We start from the raw sequence: 25,946 nt of genomic DNA on the forward strand, positions 1-25,946 counted from the left end.
CTTTTGTTTTCCTTCAGCTCCCCAGGCCACGATCAGCCTCCTTATGTAATGACTTGTGTTATATAAACTCCATTCTTCAAGGAACAGTCATTAACCTACTACTGGGCATTGGAAATACCAAAATACTGTCACACAATTAAAATCACTAAACGGTGCCCTCAAATTAGAGCACAGATTGCATTGCAGATGATTTTTTTTTTTTTAATGAAACCACACATGTGAAGCATTTGCTAAGCCAGGCTCTCCATGCACAGACCCCATTACAGCCAGCTTTGCTCCCACCCATGGTACAGAATCTCCCAAGGCTCAGCACCCAGCAGTGGGAGATGGGACTCCAGGCATTCCCATTCCTTTCAGTGCTCCCATGCTGGTCCCAGCACTTGTTTTCCCAACACCTTCACCTAAGTTCCCACGTGCAATAGAAATAAAAGTTTGGAGCTGGATAGTCTGCCTAGCTGGGCTGTAACTCATTGATCCTCAGCTTGGTGCATCCAGCATCACCTGGGTGAAAGAAAAGCAGAATCAACTCATAAAAATGGCTTGGGTTGGATGGGACCTTAAAGATCATCCAGTTCCGACCCGATGGGAAAGCAGAGCAGAGCTGAAAGCTCTCTTTCAGAGTAGAAAATCTCCTATCAACCAAACCAAAGAAGCGCATTGTGCCCAGCAGGCACAACCCAAAGAGCTCTGTATAGAATGAGTTCAGCTGAAAATAGAAAACATTTCCAGACACAGAAACAAAGAGCGAAGGCTTCAGTCCTGATGCTGCGCAGAGAACTCTGCTCCAGACACTTAGCACCATGCTTGCTTGAAATACATCTTTAAAGGGATCAACTGAAGCAGTTCAGTCCCTACAGAACCCTTCTCCTCCCCGGGCTGTGTGGATCCCCATGGCAACAAGCTGTGGCATCAGACAACGGAGCAGAAAAGCAGAGGAGGCTGAATGAAATCCTTCTCAGAGCCTCCTGAAACAAACCAGGACAGGACAAACCCATACAAACCCACCCTGCACACCGTATGGGAGCTGCTGCTTCAACTCCCCATCCCAAAGCATTCTGCTCTCTTCATTCATTCTCTGCAGGATTTTTCCTCTTTTTTTTTTTCGTAGCTAAGAAAAGCAGCGCAAGTGTTTGAGGGATACAAAACACTCCTGCACCCCGTGCACGATGCTCTGACCCATTTGGGCACTGGCCAGAACGCTGAGTGAGCCAGCAGGTTGTGGCTTTCTCATAGGGTGGCTGAAAGGAATGGGCAGGGATGCCCAGGATCCCTTTGGGATCAACTGACTTTGAGATGAGCAACTTCAAAGAGCAGCATCACCCTAAAAATCAGAACCAACCCCCAGCATTGGCTTCAGGCACAGGGAAATGAGCATCTTTCCGAAGCACTGAGCCTTCCCTTGAGCTGCCAGAGGGCAGTGAGAAGGCAGGCGTGAAGCCAGGAGCCCAAGCTCCATTTCATGCCACTTCACTTCTGGCACATTTAAGTTGTCTCCACTTCTCAAAGCACTAAAGAGCACACAGACTTCACTTGCTCCAAATCCTTCACGGCTCCCTTTAACAAAACAGCTTTTAAGATCTCCTCTTGCCTTTAAGCAACAGCGATTTACCACTCGCACTGGAAATGTCTATAATTTGGTCTGTCTTCACTTTCAAGTTGGTGTTTTTAATTCCTACCAGTTTGCACAAAGAGCTTTTGCTCTGCTCACATGTACATAGTCAGCATCTGGATTGCAGGCTGTGACAAACACGTTTATTATTGCTGTATGTGCAGAGAATATTTCCATTCAAAAGACATTTCAGTTAACAAAGCTTCAAACCATTTCTATTAACAGCGGAGTTTGCAGTTTCTCCCCTTCCTCCTTATAGAAGACATATATACAGTTGGGCCCTGACAGCTACAGTTCCACCCTTGTATTTCAGTCTCACATACAGTCATTCAGAAGCAATGAAGACCCGAAAAAGATTTAGTGGAGGTGCCCTAATTCACGTGGAGAAAGCAGTTCGGTTGGGTTCAACACAGGATCAGCAACCAAGGGAATGTGCCCAAACACCAGTGCCTCCAAGCCAGGGTCAGAGCAGCTCTTCCAGCTCCTGTCCAGACCTTGCAGAGCACTCACAGCTTGCTTGGCTTCTATTTCAGAAACAGACAGACTTGCAGGTTTTTCATTTTTATTGGATGCTTCCAATCTTATATCTAATAATATACAGATAACTCATTTGTCATCGCTCCATTCATATCTTCACATAGTTCAGCCATTCTGTCACATTAAAATAATAAAAAAAAGAAAGCACAACTGAAATAAAATAAATTTTTAAGCTGGAAAAATACATTATAAACTTATATTCAAGAAATACTCTCTTTATAATTAACAGCCTACTCATAACAATTGAAGTAGGATTTAAAGGAAATCTTGATTTTCATTTTTAAATAGGTGGCCTTTGTGCATACTTTGCATATGTACAATTCAACTGGTATCTCTGCCTGCCTGTGACAGAATACCTGAAACCAAAACAACCACTGAAGAGGAGTCTTGAACAAAACAAAACAAAAAAAAAAATCAATATTCATTTTCCAGGAAAATACAGTATAATCAGAACTTTAAACACATGCTTCTCTCATCTGTATTAAGGCCTAGGAGACAGATGTGCTTTAATAAAAGCAGACAGTATGAAGAAAAGTCCTTCCACTTTTCTCTTCAAATTCCTGTAACAGCTCATCTATTTCATTTTCCATGTCTTCTGTGTGCTGTATCTAAATGAGAAAAAAAAAGAACACTAATTAACCAGGCTCCAAGGATACAATGCAGTTAAGAGAATGGTAACGACTCGACGTTTTTGGCTTACTGTGAAACCTAAATCAGCATGCAGCACCCAACTGTGCAGCACTGGGTGCTTTAATGAGATTCCCAACATTCCCAAACCCACATGTACTCTGCATCGTGTTCATCTGCACAACCTTCCTTCTCCAACCCACTGAGCTGGCACTGAAGGAGCCCTTTGTTGAGTAGGCAACATCCATCCTCCCTGGGTAACAAATGGAAGCTTCACAACAGCTACAAGCACTCTGAACAGATGGCTAAAATTTCAAGTCCCTTGGATTCTCTTAGGATTTTTGGATCTGGAAAGGATGCAAGTATTTGAGACCAGAATAGATCACAAAGGCAGGAGTGAAATAAAATAAAAATAAATGTGTTGCCACACCGGAATAGGTAACCGGGCTTGCATGTTGTGAAACAGAGCCTTTGTTCTCTTGGTAGTTGCATCAACTGTTTCCAGCCTTCTTCCAACAGGCAGGGCCAAGAGCATCGAAGGTGGAAGACAGGAGGCACCAGGTTTTCCACATCATACACACAACAGGGTGGCACTATGAAATACACCTACACAGGGTGCATTTCAAGCACACAGTGATTCAGAACGCAGCTCTGATGTTTAAATCCCACATGTTACAACTGCCTCAGACATTTTAGCCATGAACAAATGTTGTGAACATGGGCCCAACGAGGCCAGTGCTCTGAGATGCTGCTTCTTGTGGCAGCTAACACTGCTCTTGAACAAATGTACTGTTCACTTCAGAAATTACCAGCTCCATTGCAATTCATCTGCTTGCCCAACAGCTCCAAAAATAACTGCAATGATTTGCTAAGTTAGGTCTCTTGACATGAATTTTACTTCATTTCTGCCATTTGCAGCACTTTTAAGGAATACTGAACAACCCCCGACCCCTGTGCAGTCAGTTGGGTCACACGAACCCAAGGCAACAAGCCCTCTCTACTTACACACTGGCAGAGCTCACAGATAAGGAAGGCACCCAGCGTTGCCTCCTCATGGTTATCCTGAATGTCCACATTGATCACATGCACTGGCTGACATGTCTCTTGCTCTCTGGAATTTAAGTCTAGTTGAAAACAAAACACACAACAGCAAAATGTTGGGTGGAATGAAATCGAGCTTTACACAGTATTCATAAGAAAATGGTTTATTTAGCTTTTTTTAGATAGGAAAACAAACAACAAACACAGTCTTATTTCAAAAGAGGTAGATTTGGGAAATCAAAGAATTTAGATTGTGGAAGGCTCCTGACAGTTCAAGTTCCCAGTTTCTCTCCTAACCCTGTGCAGCTCAGCAGTGCCTGCTGAGGCTGCCATTTTGAGGTGCCGCCATTTTGAAGAGCCGCCATTTTGAGATGCTGCCATTTTGAGCTGCCGCCATTTTGAAGTGCCGCCATTTTGAAGTGCCGCCTTGCGTATCAGGCGCTTCCAAATGGCTCTTTAGATTTCTTCCTGCCACTGGTCAGTTACAAAGAGCATTATCATAACATGAGAGGTTGGCGAGCGGTTGCTCTTCACCTATGCTCCTAACTCACAACACTCCCATAGAACAGCTGCTTTCCATTGGAGACGCTGATCTTAGCTGGAGATCCACCCCTACAACCCCATGTAACTTAAGGGCACTTCCCATGTAACTCACCAATCCCTCTCAAAGGCCACATTGAAGCACTCAGGACACTAAATTGCTCAGCTTGCAGCAGCACAAATGTTGGGTGCTCTACACTCATTGCAACATGATCAACAAGGACTGAGGAGACTGGCAGCAGTCACTGCGTGTACAATACGGATGTAGTTGGGTGGCCTTTGAATGTAAAGGGCACCCCAAACTCCAGTCTGCATCCAGCACTTCCAGTTGCCACTTCCCTGGCACATGCCATCCATGTCAATGGTTTGTGAGCACTTCTCCATGCTGGTGCTCCAGCAAAGCAGATGTTCCCAGACTTGTGAAGGATGCTGGCAGGGGTTCAAGGGAGACAAGCACTCAAAGTTAACCCCGTTTATCAGCTCAGGGTCCTTACCTTCTACTACTTGATCATAGACTCTTTCTTCACACGTTAGGATCAAATCAAAAACGTCTTTGCAGTTCTGGAACCTCTCCGGTCGTGGCTTGATTCTCTTATTTCTGTCCAACATATGTAAAATCCCATTCTGTGTGTATCTGAAGTTGCTCGAGTTAAGTACCTTCACTTTAAGAAAAGTCACGTTTTTGAGCAAATGACGAATACAAGTTAAAAAGCACGGTATCTTTAAAATACTTCTTTTTTTCCCCCCTTGATTACAAGTACTAAGATTAATGACCATTAAACAGATTCCTAAAGGTGGAAGCACGACCCAACAAGGATAATTCACACAGCCACTGGGTTTAGGCCACTGTCGGTGTCCTTTGTGCAACGGTAGAGGCAGCTTTAAGAGGCCCTCATTAGATCTTTGTTCTTCAGGACTCCTTTCCTTGGGCAACTGCTCTTACCTGCATAATGCTTAGAGCACAGACTTACTCATTTGTTAATGGAATGTCCTGCAATCGCTTGAGTCACGGCCCACACCACCACAGCCTTGGGGCTGAAGATGACACTCCACACTCCTCCTTCAGACAGCATGCACTAATCCCCATACACATCATCCCCACCTTCTCAGCTTTCTGGGATATGCAGTTTCATTTGGGGCACACCAGAGCTGATTGTCACACACATCTGCTCAGTTCACTGAAACTCTTCAAAGACAAAATGTTACAGGTCCATTATAAATACTAAGGAAGGCCTGAACTAAAGAAATCTGGAAACTGATGCATCTCTTCCTTCCTTGGAAGCACCAGATATTTCCAGCCATCCAAGCACACATTTCTAAATTAAAATAGCATTAGGATAACAGTTTATGATTTCTTGAGATAACAGAAGGATTCTGCAGAAATATATATATATCCATCATTAGTAGTATGTATGCAAGAGATTATCTTGGTTTATTTTCCTTTTAAAAGGTTGCATACTTAATAGGCATCTTCCCCCATCCCCTCACCCCTCCCTCAGAAATCACTCCTGATCTTTTGCAGCAAGAGACTACACACTGTTCACCTTCCTGCAGCCCCCCTCAAGTCCTAGTGCCCAAGGCAGCCAGGTCCATAGCTGCTAAGTTGCACACTTCAGGATGTTCTTCAACAGCTTTCAAACAAACAGCCTCCAAAAGCACTAAATCCTCTCAAGTTTTTGAACAGTACTAAAAATTGAAGTCATCCTCGTACCCATGTAAGAGACTACTTTATATGGAAAAAATGTTCAGCTCTTCTGTATCTACAGCATCCCACTAACTACTTGACTGAAGAAAAAAATCTGCTTTGAATTACAAATTCAATGACGCTTTCTCACAAATATATATCGTCAAATCTCTATCAGGGAACCAACTTCTGCTGCACTTCCTTTCTTCAGGTCACTCCCAAGTCTTCTGCCCTTCTTGTTTCCCAAAAGACTTCATCCTGTATAACTAAGGAATTGAGCTCTATAGCCCCAAGCTAAATCAAACAGCTCTTGTACACCAGCACCCACAGCTTCCTCACAGCACCTCTGTAAGTCTCCTCAGGTCTGTTATGCTTGGAAAAAAACACATCAGTGCAACTACTAGAGATGCCTGGTTATGTACAAAGCATGAAAATGAACTGTAACAGCCATTTTCAGAACACTTGTCAACATCTGGCTGCATCGCTCTGCCCACAGTTTGTGCGCCCTTCCTGGGTTCTCTAATCCTAATTTCTACATCATGTCATTGGAGGGGAAAAAAAAAAACCAAAACCCCACAACATCCTACACACTTATCTCAGTTCTTTTTTTTTTTTTTTTCCATTTCTAGGATAAGATTTTGCTGGCATCTGTCCCCTAGCTTTCCTGAGCATGGAGACTGAATTACGCATACCCAGAAAACCCACACAGCCAAGCTTTCTGCTTCACACAGTCGAGTTTTCCACTGCCAACTTACAGCTACTTGTCCCCCCAAAAGGGTTCAGCTGCCTATATAAGGAGATTGAAATAAGCAGTTAGGATTCATGACACTTTCATTTTTGGTGGTCTGAAGCCTGTTTTCACCAGAAAAAGAAGGAAAAAAAAACCAACAACTAACAGCACAGCATCATTTCAGCAGGCAGGAGGACCTGATCTGACTGTTTTCAATGCACAATCATAACCCAGCTTCATTCTTGTCATGAGCTCAGGCAAACGTCAGCACATTGTGTCTCATTCACAGTGATTCAAACATCAGTGTTATCTCCCCATCTCTGCATGTGAACAACACACTGATTCCTCTGTGCAGCCATCTTTGGTAGCAAGTTATTCCAAGCTCCATTTTGGATGCTAACTATTTTTGGGGGGAAAATAAGATTGTTTTTAGAAATTTTTGTCTATCCACGAAGAACCAAAGGGAGTCAAGGCATTCTCTTCTTCACACCAAACAGCAGAACACAGACTTTCTCTGAAGGGTAGGCAGTACTTGAAAAAAGAGTTGTTCCTGAATAAGAGATGGTATATTCCCTTAAGAACTACATACTGAGATTAATCCCCCTGATACATTAAAGTGGACTGTCAGCACCTGAGAGAGCAGTACATCACCTGCACTAAAATAACCTAAAGCATCAGATCTGACTTCTCATAAGCAAGAACTTCCTTCCCTTCCTAAATATGAAGAGCCATCCACATGCCACACCTGCCCTGTGTCCGATCTCCCATCACTTCCAGCCATCAGTGTTTTATGTCAGCTACACTTCCCAAGTAAAACCACAAGAGGACACTAAGAGGAAACAAACCTCAGAAGTAAGACAAGATTGCAAGGAAGTACTGGCTGTAAATTGAGCTTTTTTGAAACCACCAAACAAGCTTATAGAATGTTATGCAAAAGATGCGTTTTATTTGCATTAAATAAAAGCAGATACTTTTGTTAGAGCACAAAACATCGCAAAATACAGGGTATAGAAGGCAACTAGACTGCACAGAAATTATCATGGGTTACGTTTAGATAGTTCCTACTTGAGGTCGACAAAAAAAGCAACAGATTAGCGAAGAAAAGAACAGGAGGCTTAGATAAATCCCAAGATCAAAGGCTGAAAGAGGTACACTACGCAACAGAAGAGATGTGCAGTGTCTGCCACAGTGCAAGACTGCTGCTGCTTTTCTCAGAGCAGTAAGGATTAAGAGTGGCTACCAGCCTTGATGAGCCTAAATACTACTGGATTTTTTTTCCCCCAGCATCTATGATGATGAAGCCTCCTACTTAACAACTCAGTTTTGAGGTAAAACAAAGCCCCAGTATTCCAATTGAGAAATTCAGAAAAACAGGAAGGACTAAAGCAAAGGTGGATACAGCCATTAAGCTGTTGCTCCGTGGAGCTCAGCATCCAGCAGGAATAAGAATGCTCCATTAACTCAGCAGGGAAATTTCAATAGTTCAGCCTCATAGCCTGACATTCAGAGAAGGACAGACAGGAATGATCACCATCTCAGCCCACCTAAGTCGCACGTTTATAAGCAATGTCTATCTCAGAACTCTGTAAAATATCACCTGCATACCAAGCAGCACCACATAAGAAATGCAAGCAGCAAAACAAAATGTAATGCCTACTTCTTTACACTAAGATGTTTCAAGACATGATGCTGAGTTTTAAGACTTAGGTTACTCACCACTGTTGCTGAACAGGGCTGAATTTTGTAGTGGCATTCATTGCACGTGAACAATGCATTTTCAGAAGTATTTTCCATACCTTAAGAGGAAGTTCAGAGGAATCCAACCATGCATGTTTCGAAGGTTCCAAGTGAATGTCTACATCCCAGTTCACTGAGGAAAGTCTTCCTTGACAGTGAAAAAGAATGCAGTGTACCTGCTGCCTAGCTACCTTGTTTAAATTCTTCCATCCTCCATTAAAATAAAACCAAACATGATCTGAAACATCCCCTTCTTCCCCTTGGTGTGAGGGCAGCCAACAAGGTCGTATCAAGACATCTAGCAGATGGCTAATCTTAGAAGAGAAAGCCAACACAGTGCCTAAAGTCAAAAATCTTTGGATAAAAACAAAACACAACCCATTGATGACTGACGTATCAATAAGTTTCACTGCTAACTTCTAGAAGAAGCTGATAAAGAAGCCCATCAGTAGCATAACCTGAAAATTTTGGAGTGCGTAATTAGTCACCCAAAACAGACCCAACTATTAAACATAACCAGGTAAATTCCATTTCACAAAACGTACATACACTTCTCAGGAAAAACTCTCTCTGAAGTAATGGCTGACAGCCAAAGCTTCTACATCTTCCAACAAATCTGACATGTCGATTATTCACTTTCGTGCAGCTGTCATCATACTCCAAAACTGCAATTCTTCAGAAAGAAGAATAGCAGTGGAGCAGAAGTCTCAAACACGCTAGCTTGAATGGCAGTTGCAGGTCTTTCCCATATCAACTTATTTATTAAAATCTGTGTTAAGAAGGTGGTTCACCCTGCTTGGCAAAGTGCTTGCAGAGGGAACGACTACCCAACCTTCTTCCACCTGCAAAATCACTTTCTTTCACAGGGAATAAAAGGGCACCTGCAAAACCATTTCTGCTTTCGAGGCAGCAGCGATTATCACTGCAAGAACTGTCTACATTCTGTATCTGGAACATGCACTGCCTTTCATTTGGCAAGGAAACAGCATTTTTAGTACACATGAGAGCGTGCTCATAAGCCTTTAGTGGTACTGTGCAACGCACAGCCCAAAAACTGAAACAAATTCTGATTTGGGTTAAATATTTCTGATAATGTTTGTGCCCACATTAACAACTTGCTGAGAAACGAGTAAGCAATGAAAAGCAAGTGACATTTCAAAGGTCAACATTTCTAAGTTGCACAGATAAAATCCCATTGAGCAAGCTCACAGCAGCTGGGCCATAACCACCAGCACCCAGCCCAATAACAACGTGCTGGCAATGCTGGTTTCCTCAAGTCTGGCTGAGTCCTGAAGCTGAAGGCTATGTGCCCACACATCTCTGGGAGAACTAAGACCTTACTTGAGCCTGGAGTACCAGACAGCGACTTACCAGCTCTGAACAGATGAAACTGTATCTGAGGTTGAAACTGGGCAGAAATAAGCTTTCAAAGGGGAAAAAGAAAGGAAGCAAGGATAAAATCCCAAGTGTGAAGGAGAGGTATGACAGACATCCCGAAGGGACTATCAGAACAAGAATATCAAAGGCAGACCTGACTTCAAAGATGTGGCCTGTTTGATGGCACAGTCAAACACCTGATCATGCACAGCATCCAACCAGCATTCCAAGTGGAGTTTGATTTCAATTGCTAGAACCTAAAAAACAATGGTCTGTCATCTCAGCAAGGTACCTCCAACTACTAACAGAGCCACGAGGTGACATGGATGTGGAACAAAGGGATAAAGAAGTCAAAATCAAGACCAGGAGGCAAGCAGGGGGAAACAGAAGAGGGTGCTTAAGTAACACAGATTGCTTTTGGATGGTTCTCAGGTTTAGAAACTAATGCCAGGCTCCAAAAGATGAGCAGCAAGTGTCATGAGAGGAGCAGTTGGATGCAGGGGGAAAACCCTTGGAAATACCTGCACAGACAAGGTTTGTGAGAGAAAAGAGTCGTTCTGGTGAACACCTGAGAGAAGCAGGGCCTGCAGCAACTTTTCTCAGATTGATTTACACGGCTGTACTGCTTTGTGCAGCATAATTCAACGTTTATTTTTAGCTAAATAGAGCAAAGAGCTGGAATTTACACCAGATAAAACAAAAGCATTACCAAATGTACATAAATTAAGCTATTTCATATATTTCATGTATTTGGGAAAGCCAAGACACAACTGATGAAGACAGCGGGACTACTTTTAAGAACAGTATGCTGAGCAAGATATGCAGGATGAGTTCTGCAGCAAGCGTTTCTGAGCACACTGATACAAGCAGGATACTGAAGTACAGAGGGACGTGCTCAACTGCACACACTAATTTTAGCAGAGCACTCTGCAAGGCAAAATGCTCAAAGAAGTCTGCACCTTTAGCTACAAAGGTGTCTTAGCTTCTATCATGCCCTGGAACTTTAAAGGTAGAGGAAATAATTTGTTGTTTACATTTTTAATAAATTTCATATATTTCCTTTTTTAATGTGGATGAAACCAAAATTAACAGCAGTCTCTTCACAAGCTAAGCTAGGAAATACCAAAAATGGCTTCCTTTGAAATGCCTGAGATTTTATGCAAAGTGTTCTCATCTGAAGATCCTCTGTGAAGAAAAAAGGATTGGAACTCAGCTTATGGTCAGAAGTGTACAGACTCACAAAAACACACCTCTCAGCAGATTGTTCAAATCCGGTTTAAACACTCCATCCTCATCCTTACCCTCCAGTTCACTAAGAGTATTAAAGTACTTTGAAAGATGTGTAAGAAAGAAAATGAGCCTTACACTGCACTGCATTCAGGAGAAGTCTGCAGTGGCTTCAGTCATACAGGGATCCAGCAGCTGCTCCGCTGACCACTGGAATGCCAGTTCAGAACAGCAGCTGACAACTGCTCACCAGATCCAAATTCAGAAAGAAAAACAAATGAAAACAAAAGAGAAACACATGCATGAAGAGCTTACCTGGAGTGGCATTCGAGTAAGTTACTCTCGAAATAAGGAATCCTCAAGAGTGAGCTACACGGCCTCACCGAGCGCGACGCAGATGCTCTGCAGAGCTCACTAGTCCTCCTGCGTGTCCATGCAGTGCTTTCTTTCCCCACTAAGCAACTCACGGTGGCTTTGTACAGCCTCCAGGAAAGTGGTCCAATATAAATTCTCCATATATTAGGTAGGTTCACTGATCCAGAAATATCATCAATTATTGCTTAATTGTTACGCGTTCTAGAGTTTCAAGTGGCAAGACTTTCTGCAATGAATAAACGGTATTCAAAATAAAGCTGGCAAATGTTTTAGAGGAAAACATTTGTAACTTGTCTTCCAGCAGCTCTCCCCCATCAATACCAGCACAGCCATCATCTCAGTCCATGAATATTTGGATACCAGTACCATGTTTCTTCACCACCCAATGAAGCATAAACAGTGTGGCTGGCAAAAACAACTTAGTTACAGACATGTTAAAAATAAAACAGAACCAAAGTTTACAGAGTAAAGTCCCAGATCCTTTCAGCAAGTGATAACTCCAGTAGCAAGACCTGAAACTGATTCTGATGAAATATTGTGCAAGAAAAAAATCACTGCTGCCTTCACCACTCTGTGCTGCACCTTTTGTTTTCACTGCAAACTTCCCATAGCAGCTACAATCTGGTTCTAGTTGCTCTGTTAGTAAGAAAACTAAGAAACAAAGTGATATGAGCTCATTTCAAAGAAAAAGGATCTTATTTCTGGTACTGCTACACTATAATCATCTATTTCCTACATCATCTATTTCTTGAAAAAGCAGACATTAATTCGAGCTCTATTACAACGCGAATAAATTCAGAACTTCCTGGGACATCCTCTATTTTATACCCACGTATCATGTAAATTGCAAGATTATTTACTAGGTTAAAAACCAAGACCATGCTTGGTTTTCAGGGCGCAAGAGGGATATCAAACCACTGTGGGTATGAAAGAGCATCAACTTCAAGTGCACTGGCTACTTGGCACTGCCTAAGAACCACAAGTTTGCCTCCTATTTCTTCCAGTAGAGGCTGTCCTGCAGACAAGGCTGTGTGTCTCCTGACTGAGAGAGCAAGGTTGGGCTCTATGATGCTTAACAAACTGAAAGAGGAAAACAAACCAAATAAAACAGTAATTAACTAATTCCATCACTTCTTTATCAAGTAGTCAAATAGACAGCCATCAGCCAAAATGAATAAGAACATACAGGTTTCCCAGACTTCCAAAGGAGCTCTTGAGTAGCTTGAGCAGTTCAGAGAGGAACCAAGCAGGAAAAATAATACAAAGTAACTGCAGAAAAACAACCAATTAACTGTAATGCAATTGCCAGCCTCTTCAGAGAAGGAGTTGAATGAAAGAGGAAAATGGTTATCTAATGTCAGAAAAAGGTCACGGAATCATAAAGGTGGGAAAAATCACTAAGATCATCTATCTAGACCAATGGTAAAAAAGTGCCTGCAGATGAGACAGGACAAGTTACTCCAGGAAGAGTGGGTTTAAACTACGTGAATCTGAATTAGTCAAAGCCACAGATGGACACTGGAAAGGGCAGAAAAGTATCAATTGGGAAAACACAGCCAAGCAGAGAGATTCAAGATATTCTTTGATACTGAAGCCCCAGAAAATAAAAGTCCAGATTGGTTTGCAGTGCAGAAAAAAAAATCTGCTTTATGTTTTCAATAAACTTTATCACAAGTCTAACAGCTGTTCTCTTACTTACCAGGCTAGGAAAGTAGAATGAAGCTACTCCTTACTAACTAGCTTCTCCATACCAGCTTACTCCAGCATTAAGATGCATTGGAGCAAACTGAGCATTTCAAGAGCAAGAATTCTCTAAAACCTGGCTACACAAGTTGAGTATTCTAAAGGACTAAGACCAAGGCTGGAACAGACAGGCTACCATTCTCCTGAGCACAACACACTGCAAGGTGGCAGATGTAATCCTGGGCCAGTACATACTTACAGATCCTTCGTTCATCAGGTGTCTTAAGTAAGACACTATTTTTCAATTTTACTTCTCAACTGAAGTAGGCTGAACAGAGAAACACAGCCCATTTATCTGTAGGTGCTACGAGCCTGGACCGCTCAGCAATTTATTCCTCGCTCTGAACAGCCCCCAGCAACGCACCCACACTACGCATGCAGGATACAACACTTAGCTCAGCAGTTGTGACTGAGGCCAAATAACTTTCAATAGAGCTGCAATCATCTGCACGACAAACTTACTGCCTTCTTCCAGTACTGCTATGAAGGGAGTACAGAGAAAGCCTTCCCAAAAGTCTGGCTTCCAGTACTGGATATCACTACATTCGACTCCAAGAGAGGAATGCAGATTTGTTTTTTTGCCAGAGATGCCTCATACAGCAACATCTCACTATGACTGCAGTTTTAAAGCACTGCCCTTCATCACCACTCTGCAGAGAGAAAAATGGTTCCTTGCTATATCCTCACCACTCCTGGATGCTCTCTTCTCAGCTGGACACAACCCTCTGCCACTGCGCTTATTTCTCTCCACAGGCACTGGAGAACTGAACGTTTTGGGAAAGGCACAGAATCCTCCACCTGTACAGTTCCAGAGCAGCACCAATTAGTTCAGTAATACAATTCCACTGGTATTCCTCATAGTCCAGCAGGAAACAGAGATTCCAGTTTTCTTCAGTTGCTCCCTGTGAAAATCTCATGCATACTTGAACCTGCTTCAGATTTTTTTCTGATTTTTCCCCAGTTCTGGAATTGCCTCTGCTGGCTTCAGAGCCCCACATTTTCCTCCACTGATGTTCTTCTACAATGCACCTTAACAGCTGAGACAGCAAAGGGCAAAGCAGGCAGAAGACTGCAGGATAAAGCAGGGTTAAGGGTCAGCTAAGTGGAGTCTACAATGCTACCAGTATTTGCTGGCAAAGCAGTTTGCATATGACAAGAGAAACTGTTTCCACTTGTTATGAATGGGAAGGCTGCTATAAACCAAAGAAAACTCAGCAATAGCACAAGAAATACTGTATGGCCACCCCGATCATAGAGTTCAAAGAGAAAAATCTACTTCTTCACCTGTAATACTAACAGTTTTGAATTTTTGGGTCAGAAAAGAATCCTATCTCTTTGACTGAGATGCACCAAACCAGCTTCTGTGCTTGATTCCCAACATTTTTTCCAAGTATGTGTCTGGTTTGCTGTTTGCTGTTGTTCTTTCTTTCTTCTTTTTTTTTAAATCCCCTCCTGATTTGGCATTGCATTACAATGGAGAGAACTGGAATTCTATCTACAGTCAGAGAGTTGGTTAAATTAAAAGAGGACATTAGAAAAAAATGGGAAAGAGGAACAGGTCACATCATGCAAGCTGCCTAGAAATCCTAACAATATTAAAATAGGTATATATTGGGAAATAATTGTATTTCTTCTTAGTACTTAGAAAAAGGAAAAGAAACAGTCAATCATGGAGTTAGTTAATACTAATAAAGGCCCCAGGAGCTACTGCTGCCAAATTTTGATCAAGTTCCCATTTGAATGGTTCCTACCCCTGGGCATAAAAGCAATTGTTGTTGTGTGTTTATTTTGGCTTTCCGAAAGTTTCATCCTCTTGCTTTCCCTTGATGGCAAAGCTCCTCAATTTTCCTCCATTTTCCTTTTGTCTTTCTAGTCACCATCACATAAGTTCTAAAATCCCTTCGCAGAGCTGTAATGGCAAGTGATCACACTGGCCTACCTTTGAGATGTCCAGTTACACAAGCAAATACAAGGCAGCAAAACACTACCCACACATAAACCAACACATGTAACCCAGACAATGGTATCTCCTACTGATTAGCAGCAGAACCCTTCACTCTTTTCCCAAAATGAAGAGTATTAAGCATTCAAAAACTACTGAGAACAGCTTTGCACAGCTCTGCTGCAGCCCCCCCATCCTAGGGCACAGGAAGTTTAAAACCAATGTTCTAAGAATGCAACGGTAGAACGGAACGCTTACTTTAACCGTAAGGTTCAACTGCCACATCTTAAAACGTTTTGGCCTGCTTCCATTCTATCTATATATAAATCAACCACCTACTCAACCGAACACGTATGCCTGGCTCCATTAATCTCTCATCCCCACGCTTCTGAACTCAGCACGTGCCTTGCCTTCTAGGTATGCAAGCTTGTGCTCCAGGTTTGACTCAGGGAAGGTGCTTTTACTCTCTACAGTGTGCTTTTGAGAGTTCTGCTCTCCCTCCTTCCCCCAAGTGACTAGTAAGAGTTCCAGTGATCTTTATTCACTCTTACCCATTTTTACTTTTCTTTTTTTTTAAACCTTCCTCTGACTGATGTCCAGCACTGCATTAGCTCATTCCTGGTTGAGACCAGAGCCTTCTGAAACAAGGGGCCATTTCCTTGTCTGGTCAACGTGCCAAGTTCCCTTGCAGCCACAATTTCACTGAGCATCTGGTGTCCTTAATGCTTTGGATCCCTGCTGGCCTACAGAACTGGAGGAAGGAAATCACTCCCATATGAGGCAACACACAAATTTGTGCCCCATCACTGGAATATGGGAACAAGCTGACAGAGACATAGCATTTCAAAACACATGGCAGGTTGGGGAACTGGGTGAACTAAACCCTAGGAACGACACATTAGTCTTCCCGTATCAATTACACCTCAAGCCCTTCAGAAGGGCAGGCCCTCCCCACCTACCGCAGCCTATGTGTGCATGCCTCTCATCCCTATGATCCAGTGCTAACAAAAATCTACCTTAACTGAGAACCCACATGATACTTTCACAAAAAAAACTACTCCACAGCTCTACGACAAGAATGTGCCTGGCCTGGGTTATTGTGGAAGTCTTTACCCCCTCAAAACCCACTTTTGGAAGTGCATGTGCTTCCTGCACTGACTGCCTTCGCTCTGAAAGCTTCATATTACAGCATCTGAGAAACGTGCAAAGATACAGAGGGAATTGTTTATGCCCTCTTTCAATGGTTGTTGTTTAAACTTGCTTCCTTTTCTCTTCAGAAAAGTTTTAATTGTAACACTGGGGAGCACAGCAATCACCTCCAGCACGGAGCCGAACAAACATGGCAGCTCCAAAATATGCTGAATGGAGACCAGACTGGTTTTCTTAAAGCAGTGCCATATTCAGACATTCAGTGCAGCAGCAGCAAAGAATGCAAGGAGGTGCTGAGAAAAATTATGGCTCAGTTCAGGTAATTTTCTTTTGAAACAACTCATTTTTAATCAAGATGTGGCATACCTCAGTAAGATGCGTTTGCAAGATTTCCCTTGTATCAGCAGAGGGATACAAAAAATGCATATTATACACATGATGCATTGAGACTATGTCCTGCATTTGAAAATGATTATTATCCCTGTTACTTGGAAAAAAAGACATTTAAGAAAGTATTTCTTGAAAAAAGAGCCACTAAGTATTAGAGAAGCAATATCCCCTGCAACGGACACAATCTGTGTGGAACACTATGGAGAAAGATATTCCAAGGTATAAACAGTACTCACTGTGCTGTACAGCTTTACCAAACAGCCCAACCTTTTTTAACAGGCATTTCTGAAGGTTCTATTCCTCCAACAGAAATTCAGTGTGTGGATAGTTTCTCTATGGTAAGTTCCCCCTTTCATATTTAAAAAGTAATTAAAAAAACCCCAAACAGCTCCTTTGTTGAGAGAGGAAAAAAAAAAAAAGAATACTTAGAACAAGTGTCCTGATTGTGCAAAGTAATCACATGGGCTTTCTTCTTTTAGAAAATAATAATAAAAAAAAACCCAACAAGTTTTAAAATCAAACTAAGTAGTGTGCATAACCCTGATCACCTCTGCTCCCCAGGATTAAGTATGTTACTGTGCTTTCCTATGTCCATCCTTTAAAATATACCGTAGGAATCTTTGGTGCATAGATCATATCAAGTAGCTCTTGTTGAGAAGAGTGAGTTCTTTAATGACAAGTATCTTCTCTCCCACAGAAAGTATATTGTAAACCTTACCTGTCAGTTTGAACTAAACACTATTTTAATCTTGAGGCAGCAGCTCTTGGCGTGACCGTTACCAGGAACAGTTCCTGCACTGGGAAACACGACCCACAGTGCTGTGGAGTAATGGACAACCTGTGACAGATGAGTGTGCTTTCCTCCAGGAGGTAAACATGTCAACGTGCTACAAAAGAGCTCTGAATGAGTACATTGTAACTCAATTTAGAAGGGAGCATTAGAGGCCCTTCCAAAAAAACCTCCTACGAACTCAAAACATCTAAGCTTGTCAGTTAAGTAACTACATACTCCTAACGCATAATGCCAAATAATGAACTACACCTTTTGAGGAGAACCATATTGGATTTTTTTTTTTTTTTTTTTTTTTTAAGGCCATGCCATAGGGATACAGTTCTTTGTCTTTCCTAAGCAGATCATTGTACATCTGATCATATGTTGTTTTGAAATCATAAACATTTGGTTTGTCTGGTGCTGGTCCTGGCAGTTTCACGTGAGTTCCTGTTCCAAAGGATCGGACGCTGAATCCTCGTTTGCTGAAAGACAGAGAGGGAGGGGAGGGAAGCATTAATTAGACTGGATGGATTTTAAACACTGAAGTACAATCAATAGTCCAAATATATTTCAACATTTACAACCATGTTTACAACATTCTTGGATTCACAACGCAGCAGAAAAGAGGGCAGAAGCCTGAAGAGAAGAGCAGCGCACACAAAAACCCCATCTCAGTATCACTTTGTATAGAAGTCTTTGTACAGAACTTAAGGTAACCTACAACTGTTATCCGAAACCTATCATACTCCAAAATAAAGAATGCTAATAGGAACAACTCATTGATTTCTAGGTTTTTTGGTGTCTTTTCCTCCCCTCAAAAAACATACACTAAAACACAGATACAGGGCCATGAACAGTGACTAAAAGAAACCCCAGACATTCCTACAGGATTACAGCCAGAAGGAACAGAGCCTTCATACAGTTGAAGATTTTTAGCAAAGCCAGCTACACTCAGCTCTGCTACCAACCATTCTTGGAATGATTTGTGATTCAGCTGATAGAAGTCAGTTATCTCCAGACATACCTACCCCAACAAACACCTCTTTTATTCTCTTTCTGAACTTCATCATCTACACATGGAGGAAGATAATCCCATGGGATTGAGGTGTACTGCTTTAGTGTACAGGAAATAAACTCCCAACCCATGGAGGCTTTCCCCCCTACCTGCTATATTTTATAGCTGAGGAAAAGGATCCAAGCACATTCCACCACTGTAGCACAGAATCAGTGCAAAAATTCATCACTTCTTCAAAGCAAAAACAAATCAATAACCAGCAAAAGAAAAAAAAAGAGGGAGGCAGGGTTTCTAAGATAACTTTGTGGTTATTTACTTACTTCAATTCTACAATGCAAGTTTGTTTTTCCAGACACAATATTGGTCTACTTTACTAGCAGATGTTATCTGCATCATGAGATCCAACACACAAGTCTTGCTCAAGCAAGTTCTTTCTAGTTATTGGAAAGTCTTGGGGGCAGAGACCCAAGACAAGCATTTCCTTGCAGTTACAATCAAGACTTGCACACCATTTCTCAAACAGTGGCTACATTTTGCAGTATTTTCTCTTAGAATTAATGCATACACCATTTCACCTTTTGTTTTTGTGTGTGCTTTCAGATATTTTAGATTGGCAACACATGAACTCTCTACTCGATTTTGGGCAGTAAGAAATAAACATTAGCAAATGGTAAATATTTACCTACTCTGCTAAAGCTGCTGAGTTAGCCATGGTTCTTCTCTATTTTGCCAAACCTCTATTATACCTTAATTGGCTTCCTACAAACATTTCAGTATCTGGTGCCTCTCTAAAGTGGACTGAGAAACACACTGTAATTACCTTTCAAAGTGGAACAGATATTTTGCTGGCTTGCACCTAGAACTCTTGGCTAAGCCAGGCATAGCTTCATTCCGTTCTTATGAAGAACTACATATTTAATAGCTAAAATTCAACAGAAAGAGCCAGGAATCTGCCTGTCTTGGAGGTAATGCCATAGTGTTGTGTTTTGTCGGGTTGTTTTTCCCCCAATTAACCTAAATGCACCTAAGCAAACCACGTTAACATTAAGCAGCACTACAATCTGTTTTCTTGGATAATGGAGATGAGTTGTTCTATGCGGCCCAACGGAGAAAATCACATGGCAGAACACTGTCACTGCTGGCCAGAAGGCTGCAACTTTTGCCTTTAGACTTCTAAACCAGGCCAAGACCATGGCTTAACCTCTGTCATTTCAAGGATCACACCTAGAATTTCAGTGAAGTAACAGACACCAAAAGAGAAGGGTGTAAAAACCAACTAGGAAATCTGCAGTCTTCTTTCCTCCTAATTTTTCCTTTAATATTAAGCTCTGAAATAGGTCTACTTTGGTCATTACGAAGTTCACCTCCAACTGCCAGCAGTGCTCCTGAAGCTCATATCCTCTCCTATCAATCAAAACAAATCTTCATTGAGGCTTCAAGCATCCGAAGCTCAACACTGAGAGGTGGAATGCACACCTCACCTGGAATAACTCCATGCTACGTCACTGGCATTTGCCAGCACACAGCTTTTACATTAGTTATGCATTCAGTGGACTGTTATGACATATTTGGAGCATGTTTCAACATTCTTCTTGCAACACAGGGGAGGGGGACACGATGACGCTGCCTGCACTCACACATTACTCAACGGTCTGCTTTTGTTGAGCAGCTGGACAGATCTAGGTTAGGGAATCATCAAGTCTTTATTCTTCTGTTGCTCAGTCTTTTAACAATCACAGAATCACAGAATTGTAGGGGTTGGAAGGGACCTCCAGAGATCATCGAGTCCAACCCCCTGCCAAAGCAGGTTCCCTACAGCAGGTTGCACAGGTAGGCATCCAGGCAGGTCTTGAACATCTCCAGAGAAGGAGACTCCACCACCTCCCTGGGCAGCCTGTTCCAGTGAACAATGATTACCTTCTACAAAACAGCAGTTGGTTTTGCTCTAGCAAAACTATGCAGGAAAAAAAAGTGAAAAATAATGACTTTATTCAGTTTTACCAGAAGGAGAATAATTAGCAAGGGTCCTCCTCCTAAATCACTTGAAAAATACCTTGTGCCATTCAAGCAATTAAAAGAAATAAAAATCACACTATTACACAGCAGGAATGGAAGCACTGTTAACTGATTTTGATGGCAAAAATGTTGAAAACATCAACAACTCGCTGCACTGCAACACGTACTTTACTGATCAGTGATAAGCTGTCAAATCAAAGTGCTGTGTTAAAGCACTTCCTCCCTCTGAAGGATTTAACGAGGCAATTCAAGACTCCTTCAATTAAATGACGCAAGTTCCAATACCCACTTGGCAGCACTTGGCTGCTGACAGGTTTCAGTGCAGGAGCTATGACTGACCTCCTTCACTGCACTGCAAGGGTGTAACCCAAGCTCTTCTACTTGGAAAATGCTGAACCATAAATCACATCACTAACATGAAATCTAAGTTCAGGCTGCTGGGGTTGCAACCTGTAGGAGTTTACTGAGATATTTCACACTCATATCCTTAGGTTCTTAGGGCACTTAGTTCCCTAAAAATAAGAGGACTGAAGTGCATACAAACACCCCACCAGCTTCCACTGCCAGAATAACAAAGAGAAACTGAAGCATGTAGACATAGACAGGATATCTATGCCATAAAGCCCTGCAACCACAAAGCTACCAGAGCACCTGCTATATGCTGAGGAGCCTGAAACGATGATTTCTTTTTCAAGGCCAACTCTGTGCAACCAAATATACACAAATGGAAATGCAGAAGTTGCCTAACAAGGCCTGCTGCTAAGTGTAACCCTTCTACCTTCCTCTTCAGTGTTAGAAGGAGAATCATGGCCTAAGCCTGTGTATTCTGTGGGGGAAAAGAGTCAAGCACAAGTCATATCTGTAAAAGCAAAACTCCCAGGATGAGTAAGATCTGAACCACGGATTGATTATACACTGAAATCCAGTTTGACAGCTTTTAGGGAAGAATTCCATCTCCCTGCATAGCCCTTACTGTTCTGCCTCTCAGCTCAGTTTCAATGTCTCAACATTAAGCAGTGCTGATGGTAACTGCATTGACTTTAAAGACACCTGCTGAAAGATTAGAGCAATAAAGTGTTTTAAAGCTGGTCTGTATTAAAAAAACAAACAAATAAAAGGAAACACTACCAAGCAAATGGGAGCTTGGGCTGAACCAAGATTACCCCTGAAACTGGTGGATTATTCAGTGTGACAAAGATACATAAAGACATTTGTCTTTCAAAGGTACAAGCTACAGCACAGAGGTATTTAGTGCAGTAAGGATGAACACAAAATTCAATCTGAGAAGCCAGGGATATGGCAAACCCTCTGGGATGAACCACTGCAGCTTAGGAGAACAGTAAGTTTATATTAAAAAAAGTAATTCTTATTATATGGTACGGTGCTAAAAAAAGAACAAATGACAAAGTTAAACTGCTGAGGTGTACAAAGCAGGTAGGTTAATTATATCGTTTTGTTGAGCCCAATGAGAGAACAGCAGGACGTGCACACAGTTCTGAGATTGTTTCTGCTGTAAAAGCAAGTGCCAAACTGGTAGGTTCAAGTTCTAGTAAGCATTAGGCAGGCCTTACAGCTCACCTTGCCAACTGATACAGATGTTTTTTCTCTACGGATTGAATGTTGGAATAAGGACAATTACTCAGATAACTTCTACCCCAAAAATGCAACTGAAAGAAAACACTGTAATTCATGAACACGCTGAACTGGAGAAGTTAGTTCTGAATCCTAGATGATTGCAGCAATGCAGGTCAGACTCACCGACCATGATGAACACCTCAAAAAATATTCTTGGTGGTACATTACCCAGCATAAATATCAAAAAAAAAGAACACATAGAATAGTTCTGTGAGACCACGGGCCAACACTGAAGGCTGGACTCCAGACTTTGTTTTCAGCCACCTGTGGTTCTTCTGTATTTCTGTTCTTTCAAGTTTCCTAATTCCCCCACAAATTACCTTGAAGTTACAATAACAAACCTCCTTTGTTTTAAATACTCTTCCCAACTGCTCTTCCTCTTTTAGTCACGTGCTTTCTCAGAAGCGCAGTGCAACACACAGCAACACTGAGAGACTGCCTTACATGCAAGAGATTGAGTTGGAGCCAATGCAAACTTTTCTACTGAGGTTTAAAGGCAAATGGCTGTTCTCACTGCAAGACTAATTGTTTCTTTAGAACAAGATCAGCTGTTCAGCTGTTTTGCCCTTTATGCCTTTCTTGCTAATCCTAATTACATGAGATGTTACTGCTCATGAGCCTCCACAAAATGACGTTTTATTTTTCCTAATTACAATCTTAAAGGAGAAGATGCTTCCAAAAAGCATTTCCCTGCAGTATGTGCCAGAAGATTATCAGTCACAACGGAAGGGACTTGTTTCTTATGTAAAAACAGAGAGGAATAAAAAGGCTCGATATTAAAAATTAACTCTCCTGCACCTTGAGGACTCAGCTTTTGGTTAATATTCAATTCAGACAATGCAGTTAGAAGATAATCAACAGAAAAACCACCACCCCTTCCCCATTACTCATCAAAACACATTTTGGTCATGTTGTGTTTTCACTGAACTGCTTCAAGTAACATCTGATGCAAGCATATGCACTAACAGCGTCATATGCTCACAGTAAGATGGCTGTCAGACCAGGTATTTCCATTATTTATTCCTTCCATGGTTGTAAACGTACCACATAACTTACACTTCGTTGCTTGAGTGTGCTAGTAAAAGGCACCTTATGTGAATACCAACTTTACATATCTTTAATAAAGAAAAAAAAGGCCTTAATCGTGTCCCTGCGTTGCACAGGAAAGGTTCAGAAACAGCTTGTGGCAGATCAGGTCCGCCCAACCGTCATCTCTGCCTCCCATCTCCCCCTTTTGAACTCAGCCAACCTGAAAGTCTTCTTTGTGCTAAATAAACAAACTCTTACAAACTCAGACGTCCAACATCCTGAATCAAATACTTCATGCAGTTTTCCTGCACAGGGCAAACGCCCCCTTTCAGTATCTACTGTAGCTTCAGACTTCATACATATGGGGGGAGGGGGAATGCAATTAAGCTTCACGATGACGAGATACAGAAGCTGTTCCGTGCCCGTCCGTGCACCAGCTCAAGTTTGGCAACTCTGGGTCCGACGATCCGCTGGCAGGTGCGGGCCCCATCGCTGGGACTGCTCCAGCGAACCCACCTGGAGGAGGGGCCGGAGAAAAGAGGACACAAACAAGAACGGAGTCCCCAGGCTGTGGGCCAGAGGGGTCTGGCACAGGCCCTGAGCACGGCCTTAAGCCGCAGCCGGCTCCTCGCTGCCCCCAGAGCCTGAGGAAGGCCCCGAAGCCCCGATCGGAGGCCCTGATGCGGTGCCGAGGGATAACCCGCGACTGAAGGCGGCCGACAAGGCTCGGGAGGCCGACGGCGGGGCCCGGCGACAGGCCAGGCCTCGCCGCCCCCGGCCTGAAGGAGGCGTTCGTGCAGGGCCTGGTTACCTGAGGATATTGTGTGCCTCCATGCTGCGGTTCTGGTTGCTCGAGCACACCACGGCCACACGGAGCGGCGAAGAAGGCATGGCGGCGCAGGGAAGAGCCCAGCTCGTTCCCCGCGGCTCCCAAGCCTGCGCTGCCCCGCCGGCGGCTCGTACAAAATGGCGGCCGCGGCGCGGCGGCGGGCGGGGCCGGGACGTGTCAGCAGGGCAGCGCCGCCCCGCAGCGGCCAACCGCGCAGCGGGCGACACCGCCCGCACCATAGAGAGGGGCGGAGCGCTGTGCCAGAGCGCCGCCAACACCATAGAGAGGGGCTGGGGGTGCGGCGCCAGAGCGCCGCCAGGCACTGAGCTGTGTTCCGGCTGCGTACAGAGCTGGTAAACCAGGGATTAGGAAAGAGTTGCGGGAGTCAGCAACGTGATTGTCAGCATTGAGTTGCTTTGTGTAACGTGTCTCTCTTTTCTTTTTGTCTGATTCAGCTTCGCAGAAACATGGGGGCTCGTGAGTGGCAGCTGTGGCACCTCGGTTTCCGCTGTTTCCAATGTTTGCCTTTGCGGCCTTGAAAACAGGCTCACGAAAGATTTTCCAGCTGGGATGGAGAAATGTGTGTAGGATGTTGAGGTTTCATAACGCCAACCGGTCTTATTTGTAATTAATTTCAAGTCTGTCGTTTTTTTTTTTTTTTTTTTTTATAAAAAAAAAAAAAAAAAAGCTGGTTATGTGGTTTTTGCATTTTTTACTCTATTATTCAGAGGGTGATTGAAGTGATCCAAGCAATCGCTTTTTTTTTTTTTTTCTTTTCCTGAAAAGCAGAGGCTCCGGACTCGCTTCTTTCCCAGCACTAGGTGGCAGCCCGATGTTGCGGTGGATGCGAGGAGCTGGGCCGTGGGACGCAGACCCGCGCACAACGGGCCGCTGCCCCCTCAGCGCTCAGCTGAAGCCTTTCCTCCTCCTCCTCCTTCCTTCCTCCTCGAAGTTCCCGCTCCTCCCCCAGCATTTCCCGGCTGAACCGCCCCCCCTCAGCCCTTCCTCGTCCTTTTCCCTTCCCGCCCTTCTCCACACGCCGCTTCCCGCCAAAACCTTTTTTCCTCTCTTTCTCCTCACAGCTCCCCCAGTAAAAAGAAAAACCAACCCTTCGTTGAAGGAAGGTAAACCTGTGGTTTCTTTACACCTTTCCTTCTATGCTCAGAGCGCTGGATGGCCTTCAAACGGATACTGCTGAAAGCAATGCCAGCCGGGTTCTGTTTGCTCAGGCTGACTCCAAGAAAATGCACCCGAGCCATTGCTATAGTACTGAGCCTTCAACAGGAAACGTGATACAGTTACCTTGGTTTTTCCAGCTCCGTTCCTACAGCGAAACAGAGCAGCAAGCTGCGGTCTGGTAAGTTCAACTCCGAGTCTCCATGGAAGCAAAACACCAGCTTTCACTTGCACCTTCAAACAAAACCAAGCAGCCCTCCCCTTTTATGTACCACAAAAAGCACCCTAATGGAATTAAACAGAGATTCTTTGCCCGAGGCTCAGACTGCTCCTTCCAGAAGATTCAAAGCTGGGGTCAGGCTGAGCTTGAGCAGCTTAAATTTAAGCAGCTGTTTTCCTCACATTTAGCACAGGACAAGAAGGAAAAAAAAAAAGGAAAAAAAACTGTTAACAAGCATATTAACCTTCCATTTTAAATCCTGCTCAAATGGAGATGGCCTGATAGCTGTACTGGAAATTACCAGATAAGTACAACAAAATACCACCTAGGAAAGTACCATATGTATTTTTAATACCCAAGTCCTATTATGGTAACAACAGGGAGACCGTGTTTGCCCACAGAAGTGGGGTTAGAAGTTATCCCCACGTTTTCCTGGAGCATTGGGGATGTAAGAGCCATAGCAGCTAGAAATCAGCGTGCTGCTACTTCTTTACTGCTGCCTGGACAGGCCAGGATTGATTACAGCTCCATGTGATGCTCTGCATG

General features: G+C 43.1%; 1 protein-coding gene across 1 annotated transcript; it reads right to left on the minus strand.

Moving 5' to 3' along the window:
• Positions 1-1,726: 1,726 nt before the first annotated feature.
• SSU72 (SSU72 homolog, RNA polymerase II CTD phosphatase) lies at positions 1,727-24,144 on the minus strand. Its single transcript, XM_042883154.1, has 5 exons — positions 23,987-24,144; positions 17,819-17,962; positions 4,849-4,988; positions 3,779-3,897; positions 1,727-2,754 (listed from the first exon to the last, which is right to left on the minus strand). The coding sequence occupies exons 1-5, from the start codon at positions 24,064-24,066 to the stop codon at positions 2,653-2,655; spliced, it is 585 nt and encodes a 194-aa protein (XP_042739088.1). The 5' UTR covers positions 24,067-24,144; the 3' UTR covers positions 1,727-2,652.
• Positions 24,145-25,946: the final 1,802 nt, after the last annotated feature.

This window comes from Lagopus leucura, unplaced genomic scaffold (genome assembly GCF_019238085.1).
Source record: "Lagopus leucura isolate 7727_CA_CO unplaced genomic scaffold, USGS_WTPT01 Super-Scaffold_100037, whole genome shotgun sequence".
Taxonomy (NCBI): domain Eukaryota; kingdom Metazoa; phylum Chordata; class Aves; order Galliformes; family Phasianidae; genus Lagopus; species Lagopus leucura.

What these genes read in the sequence shown, in the direction of transcription:
- SSU72 (XM_042883154.1), bottom strand. Translation starts at nt 24,066, where the DNA reads ATGCCTTCTTCGCCGCTCCGTGTGGCCGTGGTGTGCTCGAGCAACCAG. An exon ending in CTATGATCAAGTAGTAGAAG is followed by an intron (nt 3,898 to 4,848) that starts GTAAGGACCCTG and finishes GTTTTCAACTAG; the next exon opens with ACTTAAATTCCAGAGAGCAA. An exon ending in TCTGTGAGCTCTGCCAGTGT is followed by an intron (nt 2,755 to 3,778) that starts GTAAGTAGAGAG and finishes TTTCTCATTTAG; the next exon opens with ATACAGCACACAGAAGACAT.